This window comes from Hemicordylus capensis, chromosome 4 (assembly GCF_027244095.1).
Source record: "Hemicordylus capensis ecotype Gifberg chromosome 4, rHemCap1.1.pri, whole genome shotgun sequence".
Lineage (NCBI taxonomy): Eukaryota > Metazoa > Chordata > Lepidosauria > Squamata > Cordylidae > Hemicordylus > Hemicordylus capensis.
Window position 1 is genome coordinate 82,817,716 of NC_069660.1, and position 20,126 is coordinate 82,837,841.

At 40.7% G+C, this 20,126-nt stretch overlaps 1 protein-coding gene and 1 pseudogene across 4 annotated transcripts in view; both read left to right on the plus strand.

Annotated features, from left to right (window-relative positions):
• The window catches only part of KDM4A (lysine demethylase 4A), a 34,711-nt gene that overhangs the window by 1,208 nt on the left and 13,377 nt on the right, over positions 1 to 20,126 (plus strand). For 3 of the 4 annotated variants that reach the window (XR_008305994.1, XM_053244756.1, XM_053244754.1), the window contains exons 2-13: positions 552 to 741; positions 2,086 to 2,261; positions 4,178 to 4,292; positions 6,143 to 6,336; positions 6,610 to 6,659; positions 8,728 to 8,831; positions 10,420 to 10,557; positions 11,721 to 11,980; positions 13,795 to 13,985; positions 15,092 to 15,450; positions 16,157 to 16,277; positions 16,575 to 16,753. Coding sequence is in view for 3 of the 4 variants with exons in the window: in XM_053244756.1 (XP_053100731.1) it covers positions 604 to 741; positions 2,086 to 2,261; positions 4,178 to 4,292; positions 6,143 to 6,336; positions 6,610 to 6,659; positions 8,728 to 8,831; positions 10,420 to 10,557; positions 11,721 to 11,980; positions 13,795 to 13,985; positions 15,092 to 15,450; positions 16,157 to 16,277; positions 16,575 to 16,753 (2,025 nt within the window). In the remaining variant the exon portion in view is untranslated. Of the gene's footprint in view, positions 1 to 551; positions 742 to 2,085; positions 2,262 to 3,851; positions 4,005 to 4,177; positions 4,293 to 6,142; positions 6,337 to 6,609; positions 6,660 to 8,727; positions 8,832 to 10,419; positions 10,558 to 11,720; positions 11,981 to 13,794; positions 13,986 to 15,091; positions 15,451 to 16,156; positions 16,278 to 16,574; positions 16,754 to 20,126 lie in introns of those variants that run through there. The other variant, XM_053244755.1, reaches the window with a different exon arrangement.
• Positions 882 to 1,045, plus strand: LOC128325505 (uncharacterized; annotated as a pseudogene).

Genomic DNA, 20,126 nt, shown 5'->3' on the forward strand with positions numbered 1-20,126 from the left:
GTATTTTCAGGTCATTTTCATTTCAATATGTGATGCATGTTGGAGAGTCAGAAAGTGTCATTTAAAAACTTGGGGAGGATTAAGAAGGCTTCCTGTTTTCTAATTTCCAAAACAATTGAACCTCAGTTTTGTTTTTTGTTTTTTAAAACAAACAATGCCTTGGCCAGTGTTTGTTGTTCTGTACCAGACCTGCTCAACTTTGTCTCCCTAGCTCAGTGATTCTCAAACTTGGGTCCTCAAGTGTTATTGGACTTCAACTCCCATAATCCCCAACCAAAGGCCACTGAGGCTGGGGATTATGGGAGTTGAAGTCCAATAACACCTGAGGACCCAAGTTTGAGAATCCCTGCCCTAGCTGTTTTTGGACTAGAACTCACATAATCCCCAGCGACAGTGGCCAATAGCCAGAGATTATGGGAGTTGTAGGCCAAGATCTGCAAGAGGGCTAAAGTTGAGCAGGCCTGTTCTATACCTTGTTTACACTATCCAGGATAATACTCAATTCTTGCTTTATAATATATTTATATTGTTTGTATGCCTCTCTGTACTAGTGCACTATTTCTCTGGATTCACATGTAACGAGGACAGCGGTGAACAAGAACCATGGCATCTGAATTGGAGAACTTAAATCCAAGTGCCAGAATAATGACATTCCACCCGACTGCAGATGAGTTCAAAAACTTCAGCCGTTACATTGCATACATAGAGTCCCAGGGAGCTCATAGAGCTGGACTGGCAAAGGTAAAAGAGAAAACAAAGTTTTAAATACTGTTCAGATAAATAGAGTGTCACACTAGTGAATGGTATATTGTTCCTGAGAGAATCTTATGAAAAGAAGGTTGTATAAATAACCCATTGATGATAAGGGAATAATATTTATCCTCACTTCTTGGCCTTTTGGCTAAGATCAAGTGTAGTATTTACCATTTATCACCATTTGGTGATAAAGGAATAAACAGGGCTTTAGTTATCAGTGCTGGTAATCCTGGAATTCCAAGTTTTCACTGTCTGGAAATGCAAGATCTGTACACTTTTCTAACACTATTTGCTTGACACTAGTAACTTTTGAGATGAAGTGAAGAACATATTATCCTGGGTTGAAACACGGTTAGACAAACAGTGAGGGATTTTAACAATATATAGCTGGGTGTGGACTAGTACAAAGGATATTTATTTGCCTCCCAGAACAAGTTCTAATCCTGCAGTCTGAATGTAAAAAGTCCTTTTAAAAGAGAGAGGTATGAACTCCTTTCTAGAGACTGGAAGGTTCTGTTAGGATAGCATCTTTGCAGACAGCTTCTTCAGAGATTGGATGCTGATCACCCAAGTTGAACACGAACAGATTAGTGATCATTCTCTTATCTTTCCAGTAAACCAGGAGGCATCATGGCCAGTGCTGTGGGCACCACCACAGAAGCCATGGTTCTCCAAGCTAAAGCACTAAACTGGAGACATAAAAGTGTGCCCAAGGTGATACAATCTAACACTCAATAATGGCTGCCCTTGTCTCTAACGTGCTTCCTATGTTGATTGCAGTCATACCATACCATACATTGTGTACAAGCAGCCTCCTATATTGATTACGTTGTATACAAGCAGCCTAATCCTCTATGATGTTCAGAGAATACTCCAGTTAGAATGTGTGTTTACAGTGTTAGCATCTGACTGTCAGAGGTACAATGTACCTAGAACTTGAAGTTGATGGGAACTCTGTACAGTGAAATTATTGTTCCATCCTTATGGGCTGTGTCCTGTATCCTTGCTAAGAATCACAAATGTTGGGAATTGAAGTGAATATTTTGTAATTTAGCATAATACCTCTAAAGATGTGTATTTTTTTCTCACAGTTGCTGTTCAATCACACAATGTTAATGTGTTCCATTTCTGTTCTGTTATAAAATCTAATTAATAGACTCTCTGATGATTTTGTATATCACAGCATAGTGCCAATGAGCACTGTGTTACATCTGCAAGAGTATTTTTTGAAATGAAGTCTCCAGAGGAGCTTTATGTAAGTTTTTCTTTCTTGCTGTGTTGTGTGAACCTTTCCCTTCTTTCTCTTTTTGTGTGTTTTTAATCCTCTAGGTTGTTCCTCCCAAGGAATGGAAGCCACGTATGTGCTACGATGATATTGATGAGTTGGTGATCCCTGCTCCCATTCAGCAAGTGGTTACTGGCCAGTCAGGCCTTTTCACACAGTATAACATTCAGAAGAAAGCTATGTCTGTCCGAGAGTTCAGGAGGATAGCAAATAGCGACAAGTAAGAGAGAATTTTAGACTGCAGCTCTGTGAGTTGCATATTCTCACATAGCTTCTCTTCATTTCACTTATGCTATTGTTTGGTAGGCACGTGAACAAACTGATATTAAGTGGCCATACTGTTAAACATGGCAGTTTGTTTGTTTAAGGCTGCAGAGCCATTTTTTATTGTACAATAGCTGTTACGGGGAGGTCAGTAAAATAAATTGTCATAGGAGGCATCTTTCTAAGTCTAGCTCGTGTTTTGAGTTATAAAGGGAGTTCTAGATACATAGGCTCTGGAAAGTTAAGCTTACTTGCCATCTAAAGGCTCCAAGTTGTACATCTCCACAACGTTTTTTATGCTGTTCATATGTTTAGGAAGTCAGGTTGAATCTGTTTTGCTATGCTTGGTTTTATTCTTCTGATTGATATAGTAGAATATGAGGTGGTAACATGATCTTTCAGACTTGAAATAATTTCACAATATAGTTTTAGGACTAAAGGTAAGGTGTTCTGTCCTGGGTATGTGTCATGCAGTGTTAAAATCTCACTTCCAATATAAGAATTTAGCTCTTTAAGGATTCTAGCTTCTGTTCTACATGCACAGGCTACTCCTTCTTTTCAACAGAAAGTAAAATTCTCTGCACAGAGGAATGGGCTAGCCCTGAAGAACACTGGAGCTCTTACATCTGTAAGACATTTTTTGTTTTAGCCCATTTCTGTGATGCTTAGGTGGTGTCATTACTCCTGATGATCTCCTAGAATACATTTCTTCTTTCTCTGCCAAATATTGCAATCAGAGTAATGGACAAATTTATTAATATGTACAACTTTTTTTCTGAACAAAGGATTTTAATTCTCTAGATTAGAAAATAAATTTTTAGCATAGAATTTGAGTGTGTTTACACAGCATGCAACTATCTATCTATCTAATTCTCTAAGGCATACACATGGCTAATCCTGTGCATGGCAGCTCTTGCGAAAGTTTGCGAGCAGAAGCACTGTGATGATTGGGCAGTGGAGATTCCATATGCGTATTGGGGGAGGAGTCTGTGAGAGTAGAAGCACCATGGTGATAGGACAGTGGGGATTCCATATGCAGATAGGGAGGAGGAGCCTGTGATTAAGGACAGTTTGAGTGCAACTGTTACTGGTCAGAAGATGTTCTTGATTGTAGAGGAAAAGAATCTATATATAAGGAATAGTGGGCAGGAGGGGTCGTGAGGGAGGAAAGGAGAAGGAGGTTGCCGTTGTGTGAATTAGATGAGGAAACAAGATCTGTTAACTCAGGAAGGGAGAGAGAGAGAGAGAAAAGGGAGGGGAAGAAAGACAGAAGGGAAGAGGGAAAGGAGGAAGGGCGAGGGATGGGCCCAGGTCCGTCAGCAGCCTGAGGGGGAGTGGCGGTGGCGGCAGCAAGGAAGGGCCCTGGTCATCCGCTGCTGCTTCTGTGGGGAGGAGCAGGAACAGGGCCCGGGTGAGGGTGGGGAGGTCTTGGGGACTGCAGCTTGGCAAGCACCAGCAATGCTGCTGCTGCGAACAAGAGGGGTGGGGGGGATGGAGTAAAGGGATGGAGGAGTGACCAAGAGGGGTGAGGGGGATGGAAACAACTGGGTGGAGGAGGAGTGTGGCTTAAGTGAGGGTAGAGAGATCTCTGGCTTGAGGGGGGCTGTGGCAGGTGGTGAGAGTAGCAATCAAGTACTAGTGTGTAGATACTCTGCACCAGTTAAGCTAGTTTTTTTTTAAGTATCAAAGGAATTGGCAGGTAAACCTGGCTTCTATTTTCTTAACCGTCCAACTGTCACTGTGCTTAAGTCTGGTTGTTGTTGTTTTTAATTGGCTCTTAAGATATGGGGATAGTTTGCTGAACTTAAGTTACGGATTTTAAAAATGAGTAAGAAAGTAGCTACTATTAAAAACAAATGTGTTCTACTTTAGGTACTGCACACCTCGTTATACTGATTTTGAAGACCTTGAACGCAAGTACTGGAAGAACCTCACGTTCAATGCGCCAATTTATGGTGCAGATGTAAATGGCACACTCTATGATAAGGTAAAGGGGTAGGAACATAGGAAGCTGCCTTATACCAAGACAGACCACTGGTCCATTTAGTTACACAGACTGGCAGCAGCTTCTCCAAGGTTGCAGTCAGGAGTCTCTTCAGCCCTATCTTGGGAATGCCATGGAGGGAACTTGGCACCTTCTGCATAGAAGCATGCAGGTGCTCTTTCCAGAGCGGCCCCATCCCCTGAGGAGAATATCTTACAGTGCTTGCATGTAGTTTGCATGCAAGCATGTAGCTTGCATGTAGTCACCCATTCAAATGCAACCAGGGTGAACCCTGCTTAGCAGAGGTGACAATTCATGCTTGCTACCACAAGACTAACTCTCTTCCCCAGAGCAGCTATTCTCCATCACTGATGGAGGAGATGTACTTATGGTTACTACCATCAGTAGTAACTTTCTTTATTGGTATGGAGTTTAACTTGCTTGCAACGAAGACTATAATTTATCTGCCTTAACATTAAATTCTGCTAAGTATTAAATGGTATTAATGAAGCTCATATCTGCTGGCTGTCTCTTGAAATCTAGTTCTGGGAAATGCGTAGCTCTGTCTCTAGCACTCTTCATTTATTATCAAGAGAAGGGCCCAGTTTACATGATTAATAAACTATGGTTAGTTAGTTTGTTGCCCAGAAAATACCAAGGCTATGCACTCCTTCCTTGTTTCCTTTTTTCACCACCTCTCTTCATGTGGTGTTGACATAAAACCACAGATCATCAGTTTAAACTCTGATTTCACATCTTGGTTTGTGAGCCATAGTTACATCACATTTGTTTAAACTGTGGCTTGAACCATGAGTGAATCACGGAGCCATGGTTTAAACAAATGAAGATGTAAACCTCAAAATTGTTGCCAGAGCTGGGGAAGTCAGAGGAGGAGGGAGTGTGGTATTTTGGCAAGTTTGGGGCCATGTTCCTAATCCAAGCTCACAGGATGGATGTGTAAACCGTCCCCAGACATCTATAAGGCTTTTTGACAAAACAGAGAGTTCTTTTCCTTCTCAAGTGGTAGAGTTTGCAACTCTCTGCAGAAAACATCCAAACAATATTGGTAAAACTATGAGGGATTAAGTAGTCATCAGAGGTGGCATTCTGATTGATAGAGAATGCAAACAACAACACAAGCCCTCCTGATTAATTTGAGATTATATAGATATGAAACTGGGAACTCTCACATATGTGTTTGGGGTATGGTGATATCTTTTTGTTGCATGGCATAACTAATTGGGATATCTTATGTAGCCATTTCTAGGTGATGCATACATAATGCTGCTCAATAGCATTCTGACTGATTGATTGATTGATTGATTGTTAAATTTATACCCTGCCTTTCATTAAGAAAATCCCAAGACGGCTCACAATAAAATATAAAAACAAGTTTTTTTTTAAAAAGACATTAAAATATTGAGCTAAAAATATATATAAACAAATCTGATTTTAAAAAATTAAATTAAAACACTAGCATAAAAACAGTACAAAATACAAGAAGCAGCCGTGGAGACAATCATATAAAAGTCTGGGTAAAAAGCCATGATTTGACATGCTTAATAATATTTGCTAGTTTATATCAGTCCAGTCTGCTGAAGACCTTTCTAAATATATCTGCCTCTGCTGCTGAAATTGCAAGCAGGCTAGGGTAGCAATTATACAGAACAAATAAAATCAACACTTGCTTTATTTTAAAAGCCACAGCAAGGCTAGAAGTATTGGAGATACTATTTGAATCAGTAGCCACTGTTTACATTGTTCTGAAGTGGAGTGTGGTGAAGGAGTGAGTGATCACAACTGTTGTCATGTTAATTTCTGGTCTTATTTGAGTGCTTATTTGATTCTTTTAGCATATAGATGAGTGGAATATTGGCCATCTGAATACAATTCTGGATATAGTGGAAAATGAAAGTGGTATTACTATTGAAGGAGTAAATACACCTTATCTCTACTTTGGGATGTGGAAAACTTCCTTTGCCTGGCACACGGAGGACATGGACCTCTACAGTATCAACTACCTGCACTTTGGGGAACCTAAGTCATGGTAAGATATCCCACAATAGGAGAGAGCATTTATACTTTTTGCTTAAGGTTACAGAAAAAATAAAAAGTATTTTGCTTTTTTTAAATTTAGTTTTTCAAGAGCTTATTTCTTCTTCAGGATGAACTTAATCAGCCAGTTTAGCTATTAAGTAAAAGAAGGAAAGCTGCTGAACTGGTTTACAAGTTTGACTGTACAACTTTCTCATTGTATTAAATCTGAAGGTTTTGAAAAGCCCAACCTCCCCTGTGTTTTTCCCCCTTTGTGTGGCTATAGGTACTCCATACCTCCAGAGCATGGAAAGCGGCTGGAGCGGCTGGCTAAAGGTAATTCTCCATTTTGTCTCACTAGATGTATGTAATTGTTTGATTTTGAAGAGGAACGGGAGCTACCTCCCCTTTAATGCTGTCATGTCACTAGTCATAATCAAGGATTAGAAACAGAAATAGGTGGTGAAATGTAATTGGGTGAAATCTTAACTTTCATAATTTCAGCAATTTGCTGTAATCCCGTCCAGTTCAACAAATATCAGTAGAATGGTCAGACTGACTCATCAAGTTCATAAGCAGCTTCTGTTCTAATCAGTTTACATTAATTTCTCACAGAAATAATGAAAACAAATGGCAGGGCATTGTAGAAAGGATACTAACCTTGCAGTGCACCCTTTTCTTTTTAAAGGGCTACATGGGCACAGATATAGATAAGCATTTATCTTTTCCTAACACTTAAAAGAAAAATGTAAAAGCCTTCAAATAATCAATTACTTTAAAGTGGGAATGGAGGCACTGTTCATCAACACTATCCAGTAGATGCGTGAATATTCACACCCTAATGTATACATATCACTTGTGGCACTTTTCCAGGCACTACTTGAAGCATTACAAAAACTGGGAAACCAGTTTGACTAGAGACCATTTGTGGAAGGAGGACTTATAGCTTGGTAGTAAAGCACATGTATTGGATAGAGAAAGTCCCAGGTTCAGTCCCCAATAGCATTAACTGGAGATGCTATTGGGGACTGAACCTGGGACTTTCTCCATCCAATACATGTGCTTTACAATACATGAAAAAGGATTTCAAGTAGCAGCACTTCTTAGTCGGTGGGGAGTGATTTCTGAGACCATGGAGAGCTGCTCCCGGTCAGAGTAGGTAATACTGACATCAGCTCTAAAATACTGTCCTCAGTAAAGAGCTGCTGTTGCTCAGATCTCTGCCTTCCTTAGAATCTGGGCATGAAGTGTTTGGCTTTATTCATGCATTAATACTTTGGGAAAACTTACTTAGAAATTAATTCTAATTGGCTTCATTTAATCTCCATGCTCAATTGTCCTTCATTCAGCTTGATTTGAGGGAATCAAATTGCTTAACTTCGCTTTCTCTGCAACCCACAAACAAGATACTTAAGCTTCTAAAAGTAGGTACTCGTAAATGCTGGTCTGCTGTTTTAGTCTGTGTGTTGCTTGTGGGGGTTTTCTTCACATTCGGTGTTCCCTCTAAGGTGTGCGCGCATGCACGTCCATACAAGTTTTTTTCTTTTAATGTCCACTGTTAATTTTTGATCCCACTCAGGGAGAATCAGGAAGATGCCACTCTGAAATCACATGCTCATGAACTGCCTTGATACTGCTGCCCAGAACAAAACTCATTCCATGCTGAAAAAGATTAGAGGAAACACTGTAAATCACATTCTGTGCTTGCTTCATTCATTCATTTGATTTCTATACCGCCCTTCCAAAAAATGACTCAGGGCAGTTTACATGGAGACATAATAAATAAATAAGATGGATCCCTGTCCCCAAAGGGCTCACAATCTATTATTTTTTATTGCTTTTGTCATTCTAGTTCTGTTTTGTTCTGTTGAAGTGTCTAAAGCAGGCTTGCACAACTTTAATCCTCCACCTGGTTTGGGGCTACAGCTCCCATCATCCCCAACCACAGTAACCAATAGTCAGAACTATGGGAATTGTAGTCTAGCATCTGTAAGAGGGTTGAAGTTGTGCAACCCTAGTCTAAAGTATAGCAAGTGTTGGATCTAGTTTATAGACTTTTCTAAATTGTTTGGTAGAAAAATCTGTTAACATTTTATCGATGAAAAGCTTTACATATCTTTGACATAACTTGCTTGGTAGCAAGAGATGAAATGAGGAAAGGCTGTTCACCTCTCCATGCCCAAATAGTGAATAAAGCCAGGACGCTTTTGCCTTTGAAGAAACTTACAGTAATAATGGTCCAATCTTTTGTACTCCTGTCTCACAGCTACTTGAGTAAGAAAGTCCTAAACAAAATATTCAAGCCTTTAACCAAAGAATATTCATATGGGTGTTTGCATTTGTCCAACTGTGTAGTATATCGTACAAAAGCAACAATAAATTGAACATATCTCTTCTTAAACAGGGTTCTTTCCTGGAAGTGCTCAGAGCTGTGAAGCTTTCCTGCGTCACAAGATGACCCTGATCTCTCCATCAATACTGAAGAAATACGGTATCCCGTTTGACAAGGTAAGGAAAGAGTATTGGTACTTTTACTACTTTAGAACAAAACTAAAGCTTCAGAGATCCCTGCAAGGAGTCACAGTTGGAATCCTTGAGAAGCAGACTGAAGAATCCTGAAGTTTAGATTACACAAGATCTCACGGTCTCATACAAAGTGGAGGAATTGCATTCTCTGCTGCTGGATGATGACATCTCTTTGTGGTTTATCCTTCCCACGTGCTGTAGAGGCAGGACTGTGTAAATTAGATCATCCGTCTTTAAGAGCCTGCAAAGGATGACCCCACCCAGTTCTTTTATTCCTGTGCCAAAGACTATTCATTACAAGCCCCCCTCCCCGTCTTCAGCCGTCTCTCTTACTCCTCTCACTTTCATTCTTTAAAAAAAACAAAACCAAAAACCCTCCTTTTCCTCCCTCCTCACTCTCCCTTCCTCCTTGATCCTCTGAGCCCCTCTGCCGTAAATGGAGCAAACCAACAGCCTAAGAAACATCCTTGTTCCTAAAGGGAAGAATGCCTCAGCAGCCTCCCCCCGCCCCCCCGAATGAGAGCCCCAGGATCTCTTCCCAGTACAATGAACACCACCAGGCCTTCCTTGCTCCAGACTGATGACACCAGGGAGGACTTGTCGGGTCTCCTGTCTTCCAGTCACAGACCTGATACTGAGCCGCCCAGCACAAAGACACTGCTTCTGCAGGCAGAGGCCAAGCCTGCACCCTACCATTCAACCTGCCATCATCTGAACGGCCCCACAGCATGGCAATTTTGTATCGGTTCACACAGAACTTAACTATTTGTTTATAAATGCAAAATTAAACAAAATTTAATTGAAATGTACATTGGACCTTTATTTTCTTTCTTGCTATACTGTATAGGCCAGTTAAAGATAGGAACATAGGAAGCTGTCGTTTACCTAGTCAGACACTTGGTCCATCTAGCTCAGTATTGTCTGCACAGACTATCAGCGGCTTCTCCAAGGTTGCAGGCAGGAGTTTCTCTCTTCCCTATCTTGGAGATGCCAGGGATGGAACTTGGAGCCTTATGCATGCAAGAATGCCCATCCCCTAAGGGGAATATCTTACAGTGCTCACACATAGTGAGGACTCCCAATCAAAAGCAGACCAGGGCAGACCTGCTTAGCAAAGGGGACTCTTCATGCTTGCTACCACAAGACCAGCTCTCCTCCCTCAAGTTCCAGCTTCCTCAACTTCCCTCAGGTTCCACCTCCTTCAGTTCCAGCTGCAGATGTCTGGTTTCTTAGAAATTGTGAATTGTTCAGGTAGACGTTCAACCCATGGCTATTCATCAGATGTGGCTAGTCTTCATTAGTCTGATATTATTGACCAAACCTACACTCTCAGTCTTAAGCTGCTTGTGCATTTTGACTTAATGGTTTATGCAAAATTCTATGCTTGAGGTGCAGTTTTTGGTTTTGTCAGGTATCTCATAAGCCATCATTTACTGAACAACTCTTCTAGCCAGCTGGGTATAGGAGCCTTACAATTTCACACTCCATAGTATTGCAAATCTTGAGGAGTCAGATGAGTTTGAAATTATATGAGCTGCATATAAATCCAGAGGGGCTTTCTCTCTTTCAGGTAACCCAAGAAGCAGGTGAATTCATGATCACATTTCCTTATGGATATCATGCTGGCTTTAATCATGGCTTCAACTGTGCTGAATCAACTAATTTTGCCACTCTCAGGTGGATCGAGTATGGAAAACAATCTGTTCTAGTAGGTGTTCATTTCCTATATGTTTAAAGGAAAAATATTTTGCTCAGTCCTTTAACAGATTTATGTCTTGGGGTGAATCTGGAAAGTGCTGTGTTTTTATAACAAATGTTTTTGTTGGTAACTGTGAGCTACAAATTTGAATTGGCCAGTTTAGTCTCTCTTAATTGCAACAACCCATACAAATGCGCACTGAGGTCTAATGCAAATAGAATCTTTCTTTTCTGAAGTAGGGGGAAATCCTTTCATTAGAGAACGTTAGAGCCCCATGAGTTGGTATCCACGACTATTGCACATTGAACTGCCTTAATATAACAAATTCAAAGCCTTATCTAGGGACAAAAGTGGCTTATAAAGCTAAAGTCCTATTACCAATATTGTCCTCCACAGTTGCACCTTCCATCTTTGTCTACTGTGAAAAGTCCAAGGCTTCTAAAATGAATGTATTAATATTTTGCTTTTCAACAAAAACTTTCTTGAAGTGCTTACATAGAAAAAGGATAAGATGGTTCTCCCTCCCCAAAGGGCTCACAGTCTAAAAAGAAATACAAGGTAGACATCAGCCACAGCCACTGGAGGGATGTTGTGGTGGGGTTCAATAAGGCCAATTGCTCTTCTTCTGCTAAATATAAGAGAATCACCAGTTGGAAAGGTGCCTCTTTGCCCAGTTAGCAGGGAATATGGTAAAGGGGTTTGTGGATTTTTTCAGCACTCCCTAAATATGTTGATCTTCATAACATTTATTCCATATTTCCATTTCTAACTGGGGGCTTTAGTGATTTCCCAACCAGCACACACCTGTTTAGCTTCAGCAGAATTGTATTCTTAGATAGTCCCAGACCATTAATTGAGTCTTTATTCTAAATTTGAAATGTGGAATGCAACTCTGTTTGTGTCTGAACTTTGGCCCACAGGAGGTACTGGATTGGAAGTGTGAAATATTTCAGGCAGGGTTTAATTTTGCGCATCACCACCAGCACTCCCCAAATATGTTTGTATTTCCTAAGTAGGGGGTTCTAGCTTTGTAACCCTCTTTTCCCTATTAGTTCTGTATGAAGATGATGTGAACACAAATTCTGAAAGGGTTACATCGTATTGGAGCATGGTACAGTAATATTGGCTTGAAATGACATAAGTAGCCTCAGCTAGTTTGTTGTTTCATGCAGTGCTCATGCCGAAAGGACATGGTCAAAATTTCCATGGATGTCTTCGTGAGGAAGTACCAGCCCGATCGCTACAAACTCTGGAAAGCAGGGAAAGATGTGACAGTCATTGACCACACGCTTCCAACACCAGAGGCAGCTGAGTTCTTCAATGGAGAACTCCTCCAGAAAGTTAAGAGTGGAAAGCAATGCCCTGAGGAAAGTGAGCAAGAGGAAGAATGCAAAGCAGAAGGAGATATGGAGGGGGAGGAAGAGAAGAAGAGGTTTGTATGAATGCTTGTTTTATTTTCACAGAAACGGTGACAAGTGACATGCCTCACTAATGCTTTAGAATGCTTTTGAGAGCACCAGCAGACATGTCGAGTAGAGGTGATCTAATCAACATTGTATACTTGGGTGTTCAAAAGGCCTTTGACAGAGTACCTCATCAAAGGCTCTTGAGTAAACTTGGCAGTCATGGGATAAAGGAGCAGGTCAATTTATGGACTGATATCTGATCAAAATACAAAAAGCAGAGGGTAGGAATAAGTGGGCAATTTTGCAATGTGAAGAGATAAAAAGTAGGATACTGTAGGGATCTGTAGTGGGGGCCAGTGTATCTTAAGTTCATAAGCAATCCAGAAATTGGGTTAAGCAGTGACGTGGCCAGACTTGCTGGTGACATCAAATTATTCAGGGAGGTGAAATCTAAAACTGATTGTGACTTGCTCCAAAAGGATCTTTCCAAACTAGGAGAATGGGCAGTAAAATGGCAAATGTGGCCCACTGTAAAGTGATGAATATTGAGACAAAAAATTCCAGCTCCACATGTATATTGATGGGATCTGAAGTGTTGGTGACTAACTAGGAAAGAGATCTTGGATTTTTGGTGGGTGGCTCAGTGAAAATGTTGGCTTGGAATATAGCAGCTGTGAAAACAGCAATTTCCATGCTAGGGATTATTAGGAAGAGGATTGAAAATAAAACTGCTAATATTACAGTACCATTATACAAATATATTGTGTGGCCACATTTGGAATGCTCTGTATGATTTTGGTCACTACATTTCAAAAAGAATATTGTAGAACTAGAAAAAAAAGTGCAGAGGAAGGTAACCAAAATGATCAGGGGACTATTGCAAGTACTTCTTCACAGTATATAATTAAGCTGTGGAATTTGCTTTCACAAGATGTGATGGCCATGAGTTTTGATGGTTTTAAACGAGGATTAGACAAATGCATGGAAGACAAGTCTATCAATGGTCACTAATCTTGATGGCTATAATGTTATTTTCAGGTTCTGATTCCGGGGGGAAACAGTGGGGGAGAGAGATGTCCATCTCCTGGTGGGCTTCCCAGAGGCATCATGTGGGCCACTGCAGGGAATGGGATGCTGGACTAGATAGACCTTGGACTGATCTAGCAAGGCTCTTTTTATATTCTTTCATATATATAAAAAATAAAAATTCTCCTGGGTGTGCCTTGGAATGTGCGTCCCAGCACCCAGCTGATTGCCTGGGTGGTGGACGCGCCTGATTGGCTGAGGTGTACCCAGGAGAATTGGTCGCCGCCACTGTGGCAGGCCCGGCCGCGGAGGCCAGAGGCGGTGGCGGGCCTGGCCGCAGAGGCAAGGCCCAGGAGGGGGGGAAAGAAAGTGGGGGCAGAAGTGGCGGTGGGGAAGAGAGGCGGCTGGGCCCGGAAGCGGAGACTGGGGCAGAAGGTGGGAGGAAGAGGTAACTGCCGGCCCCAAAGAGCACAGAGATGCTCTGTGTGGGGTCGGCTAGTTTTACTTAAAACAGGAGTTACTTACCATGGAAGTGGAAATGCTACAAAGCTTAATTCATGGATTGAGATCAGTGAAAGCCCATCTCCTGTATTATCTTGTGGCATAGGGATAGAGCAGGGTGGAGTAAAGGATCTGTCATTTTTTTCCCCTCAGAGATGTTACATGCTTTCTGTAGTGATACATGCATCATTCTTTGAAGCTGCATCTTCTAGCTTTTGAAATACTGCAAGAAGCTCATAATCCAACTAGTCCTCAAAGTCAGCAATGTGACATGCTCATTTGTGTGTGAACCTGTGTGATTTCTTCTCTGCAGCGTGCTCAAGCACCGCATTGGAACCAAGCGTCACCGGGTCTGCTTAGAGGTGCCCCAAGAGCTGAGCCAAAGTGAGGCCTTCCCCAAGGAGGAGCTGAGTCCTGTGCAGTTTGAGATGGAAGTGGCAGAACCTTCTGTTGGACCTGCTAGAGAGCCTGTGCAGGAAGGGGACCAAGGGCTTACACCCCCAGGTATATTCTTCTTCAGGATTCTGCTCTGTTGCATTTCGTTCTCACTGTGGAACATTGTTCCTCTTGTTGCTTAGTTCTTGTTACTCAGTTTGTGGTCCAAGTCAACACACACTCACTTGAAAAGGGATGAGACTATTTCAGCAGTAGGAGCAGGAATCCAACTAGTAAGTTGGCATAATAGTTAAATCCGAGTATAAAGGACATGTTTAAGGAATTTGAGTCAACTAAAGAGACGCTAGATGGAAGAATTCTTATAAGTGATGTTCATTTCAGCTGCTTTTCAGTTTGATCATATGAGAAGAACTGTCCATTATTACTTTGTCAGTAAAAAAATATGTTTACAAATTAAATGAATAAGCAGTAAGCCTCCAGCCTCAGGAGACTTTGATTCCAAGTTGTGAAGGAACTGATATGGAATTGCAAAACTATCATTGAATCATTAGGAGCCAGCTACTTAGTTGTATTTTTAAAAATTTGAAATAGCTTTAGAATGCTATCTTAGAGCATTAGTTTATATCCCACCTTCTTTTAGTTGAATTCAAAGGTGGCTGATAGCTTGTGGCGTAGAAGTGGTTATGATAGCAGCATTAAAAAACAGGAGAAAAGAATGCAATATTGGATAAGCAGGAAGCTTAAAGTTGGCTATGAAAACTAAGTAAATGGTTGTAAATATTGCATACATGCTGAGAAATTGAGGGTGAGGTGCTAAATTGGAATGTTGACATTCATGAAGCCAACATACAAATTCTAGATCATAGTTTCTCAGCATGTGATATGCATACCCTTGGGGGGGTACATGAGACAGGCAGAGTATGGAAGAGGGGGAGCAGGGAAGGAAACCCAGCAAGGAGGATGGAAAGAAGAGTCTCTGCTGCCTTTGCTGCTGGTAGTTTGCCTAGAATTAGTCCCTCTCACCCTCTTTCCCCATATATCTTGCCTCTTCTCAAAACTATGACCAAAAACTGGCAGTTTGTCATTGGTCTGACTGTAGAGTACATTCTTTGGTTTCACTTGGAGTCTCCTGTTTTTGGCTTTTGCTTTCCATATGTTGCTTCGGGTTTCCAGGCTTGTTAAATGATGGGTTTAATTATTGTTTTTTTATCCAGAATATGCAGATTCCTCCGAAGTAAAATTTGAAGAACTGAAAAATGTTAAACTAGATGAGGAAGAAGAAGAGCCAGAAGCTGCCGTTTTGGATCTCTCCATTCCACATTCTATGACTTCAGCTTTGGGCCAGTCTGCTATGAAGCAGAGTTCAGTCTCCAGCCTTCAGTCTGGCCCTTCGTTGTGTTCAGGCTCTTCAGATTCGGAACCTACTGACCTCCCCAGGCAGATGTTTGAGCAAGCTGAGGTGCTCACTGTACACAGTTATGCTAAAGAAGAAGCAAATGGCATGGATGAGGAGCGGCCCTCTGGGAAGAAAGCCAGTGCTACAGCCAGCATGAATGAACAGGAGCTTGCAAAAGTAATGGGAGGATTGACATGGGGATGGGGCAGGCGAGATGTGCACGTGAAAGCTATAGCTGCAGGCAGAATTTAGCATTTCATGGTTTCCAAGTAGGATGAGCTGCATAATAGACCATTTAATTGATTGTGAAACAGTTACTCGGTCAATCCAGTTGCTATTGCAAGTTTAAGCTAGCTGTTAAATAGATGTGCATATTTATTTTTATTTGTTGTTCAATTTCTATACTGTTTTTCCTTAAAATAATTCCAAAGCAGTTTACAATATATTTAAAACAATGCACAAATACACAATTGCTTATAGTGTGACAAGCAGTCTTCAGGAAATGAAGACTGGAGAGGAAATGAAAATGTTAGGACCACATTTTCAGCCTTTGGGCACCAAGGAACTCTAATAGTAGGTGTCTAAAAGTCACTTAACTGTGTTTCTGTTTTCTAAATCATGAACATATTTTTAAGAGTTGTGCATGTCATGGAGATTGTCTATTTTGTTTAATCTGTGAACCTTTCAGGCTCTGTCCAGTAGCTTAGTAGTGCAAAGGCAGTTTGTTCAAGAACATCTTTTAGATTTAAGTTATACACTCATTGCCTGCAGGCTTCAGTTTTAAGAGTTTTTCCTTTTTTTGCAAAAGTTAGTCTTTTTATTTTTAGTAATTCTGTATTACTCTATAATGTGGTGGCTGATAACCTACCTCTGTCTCCTATAGATGGCAAAGGAATACATAAGATCAGTGAAAGATCGTAAGAAGTCCAAGGGGCGCCGCCAGCCTTTGAGCAAACTTCCACGTCATCACCCACTATTGGTTAAAGATGGCCTCAGTGATGATGGTAAGCTCTATCTCTTTATTTACTTCAGAAGGACCAGTTGGTTGAGAATCACTGTGTTGCAATGTCCCCTTCTGCCCATGTTCAAAAGCCATATTTTAATTGCTGCTAGTGAAGCAAACACCCAACAATGCTAAGAACTCTTGTTGAGACAAAAGGAGCCTCTGACAGTTGATGGTGCTTATGAAGTCAGTCACATTTGTTATGGATTTTTTTCAGCAATAATGGTGTATAATTTCATTTTGATGTATTTTTGTATCTATAATTTGTCATTTTTGACTCTTATGTTTCTCACTGCAGAGATGTCGGAACAAATGACACCAGAAGAAGAAACTGAGGAGACAGAACCTTGGGCAAAGCCCCTCAGCCAACTGTGGCAGAATCGCCCTCCAAACTTTGAAGCAGAAAAGGAATATAATGCAGCCATGGCTCAGCAGGCCCCCTACTGTGCAGTCTGCATGCTCTTCCAAACTTACCAGGTGAGCAGGTTAAGTCTTCTTTTCAGATCCGGGCAGTGCAGCAGCACCCAGGGAATGTAGCCAGCGAACTTTAAGAAGGGCAATACCAGTAGTGCTGTTTTATGTTACTGTTGGCCACTACCAGTAGTCAAATGATATTATAGCCAGTGTACCTTCACTATAAGTGTCCTATCATCTTAGGTGTTGTCTTGTTATATTTATATAATGGCTTCTAGCTGTATATGACAGACTTAAATTTTTAAATGTATTGGCCATGAAACGTGTGTAAACTTAGGAAAGCAAACACTAATTCATTGCTTTTTCATACGGTCTGTGCATCACTCATAAAAACTCAAATGTGTGCCTCCAAACATTGGTATGTGTGTTATCTTTTTCTCACACACAGCTGTGTTCTATTGCATTCTCTGTGCAATAATGTGTCTTCCATCTTCCAACAGTCTAAGCAACATACATCATTTTTAGTATATTGGGTGCTTTTAGCACTGTTCATATGTTGCCCTAGTCACACATGTTCAGCACGCATACAGTCTATATACATAGGTACAGTTTTTTCACATGTTACATTGAATGCAGGTATTGCAGTACACTTGGTATTTGTATTCTGCATTTGAAGGGGCCTGCACTCAAGTTCACTTTTAAAATGAATGCAGGTACAGCCATTCACACAAAAACAAGTACTGACTTATGGACATCTGAACACGGGTACAACATTTGAATAGGGCTTTTAAAACTGGTTAATCTAAAATGGTGAAATGAATCTATCCTAGACCACAGAGGCGAGTCTTGGGGTCACGGAGATGAGAATTATACAAGAGACTTAGAACAAAGTCCCTTGTCATAATTTTAAATAATAATAATAATAACAACAAACAAAATGTCATAATAAACAAAGTCTTGATATTTCATGAGATAAATATTATAATGGAGTTGCTATAAACCTATAGTTTTTGAAGCATGCTTAGAAAAATGCACATGCCATTATGAAAATCCCTTTTAAAATAGTGTTTATGCATTCATATTGTACAGTTTTCAAGACTGTCCTTCAAAAATAGCTAAACTTGAAAAGTATCCAGTACTGTTTGCATTCCTGTTATATATTTGAACTACTTTGCTGCTCTTGTGCATAACGTTGCATTAACTGTGGAGCTAATTGGTCTCCCTTTTTAGGTTATTTGCCCCGTTCTCATCGACTAGAAGTCTTGCTCTCATAGAAAGAGCTGCTTTTTGTGTGTTTGTGCGTGGGATAGGGAGAGGATGAATGGATGTCTGAAGTATGATCCACCTCTAGAGCCAGAACCCTCTCATCCTCTTAAGTTGTGTGAGTCAAAAATATCACCTCCACTGGACACCCTGTCACTAGCCTGATCTGACTTCTGAGATGGTGGGCATGTAGCAAGACTTTAAATAAAATACAGCCAGGTAAATAAGTGTTAGAAGTGTGACCTGCTCTAGATGATGATCTAGTTTGAGAAATGAACAGTTCTCTGATATCTTAAAATAAAGCAGCAACATACTGTACCCTGGTTTGACAGTAAATTGGCTTCCCGGTTTATTTATTTTAATGAAAACATTAATACTCATTATTGTGCAAACCATTGCACAATATCCTTAATTTCACATGCTAGTAAAATAATACTCAGGATCATCCAACGCAGATTAGAGCCCTACATGGAAAGGGAAATGCCAGATGTTCAAGCTGGTTTCAGAAAAGGCCAAGGAACAAGAGACATCATTGCTGATGCATGCTGGATAATTGAGAAAGACAAAGAATACCCAAAAAAGTCAAGGCGTGCTTTATTGACTACAGAAAAGCCTTTGATTGAGTTGACCATGTCAAGTTGTGGAATATCCTTAGGAAAATGGGCATCCCAGAGCATCTAATTGTTCTCATGAGAAACCTATACACAGAACAGGAAGTCACAGTCCAGACGGAACATGGCAAAACAGACTGGTTCCAGATCGGCAAAGGAGTAAGACAAGGCTGTATACTTTCTCCTTATTGATTCAGTTTATATGCTGAACATATATCCCCAAGCTAACTTGGCAAAGAGGCACCTTTTTAATGTGGTGATTCTCTTTATTTAGCAGGGGTAGAGTAACTGGCCCTATCCACCCCAGCACAGTACCTCCAGTGACTGTTGCTGGTGTCTATCTTATGTTTCTTTTTAGATTGTGAGCCCTTTGGGGACAGGGATCCATCTTATTTATATATTATTGCTCTGTGTAAACTGCCCTGAGCCATTTTTGGAAGGGCGGTATAGAAATCGAATTATTATTATTATTATTATTAGCCAGAGAAATCACCATCAGCCAATTACAAAAAGCAGCTTTACTGGGAACAGCCTATATTCTGCGACGATATCTATAACAGCAACAACACTGACAATAAAATTCAGCCATCCCAGGTCCTTGGGAAGGACTCGATGTCTGGATAAAACAAACCAGTCAATAACACCTGTCTGACTGTGTAAATAAATAATAATATAATGAGAGAAGCTGGATTGGAAGAAGATGAGTATGGTTTTAAAGTTGGAGGAGAAACATCAATAACCTGCGCTACACTCTGATAGTTGAGAATGCAGATGATCTGCAATGAAAGTCAAGGAGCACAGTGAAAAACTGAGACTATGACTAAATGTAAAGAAGACTAAACTAATAACAGGTACAGTGTCCAACCTCAGAACTGATAATGAAGACATTGAAGTGGTGGATAGCTTCTGCCTTTTAGGATCAACCATCAACAGTCAAGGATCTAGCAGTCAAGAAATACGCCACAGACTAGCACTTGGTAGGGTTGCAATGAAGGCCTTAGAAAGGATATTTAGATGCGGTGGCATGTCTATACCTACAAAGACTAGAATCGTTTGCACGATGGTTTTTCCTGTGACACACTATGGATGCAAAAGCTGGGCTTCGAAGGTGGGCTTGACACTTCTGAACTTTGGTGCTGGAGAAGACTTTTGAGGATACCATGGTCAGCCAGGAAATCAAACAAATGGATCCTAGAACAAACCAATCCAGAATTTTTTCACTCGAGGCACAAGTGATCAGGCTCAAACCGTCATACTTCGGACACATTATGCGAAAACCCAGCTCCCTTAAGAAGTCCATAATGCTGGGAAGATTTGAAGGAAAGAGAAGAAGAGGACGACCATTAGCAAGGTGGATAGACTGCAATTACGACAGCAATGAATGCACCACTGGGAGACTTTAAAGGCCAGGTTGAAGACAGATTATCCTGGAAAGAACTTATCTATGTGGTTGCTAAGAGTCAATAAAGGCACACAAAATTTTGACAAACCTACTACTGATTTGTCAGTAATTTAATCGTTGATTGTGTTAATTATTCTAGACACCAGTTAAGACCTAACTG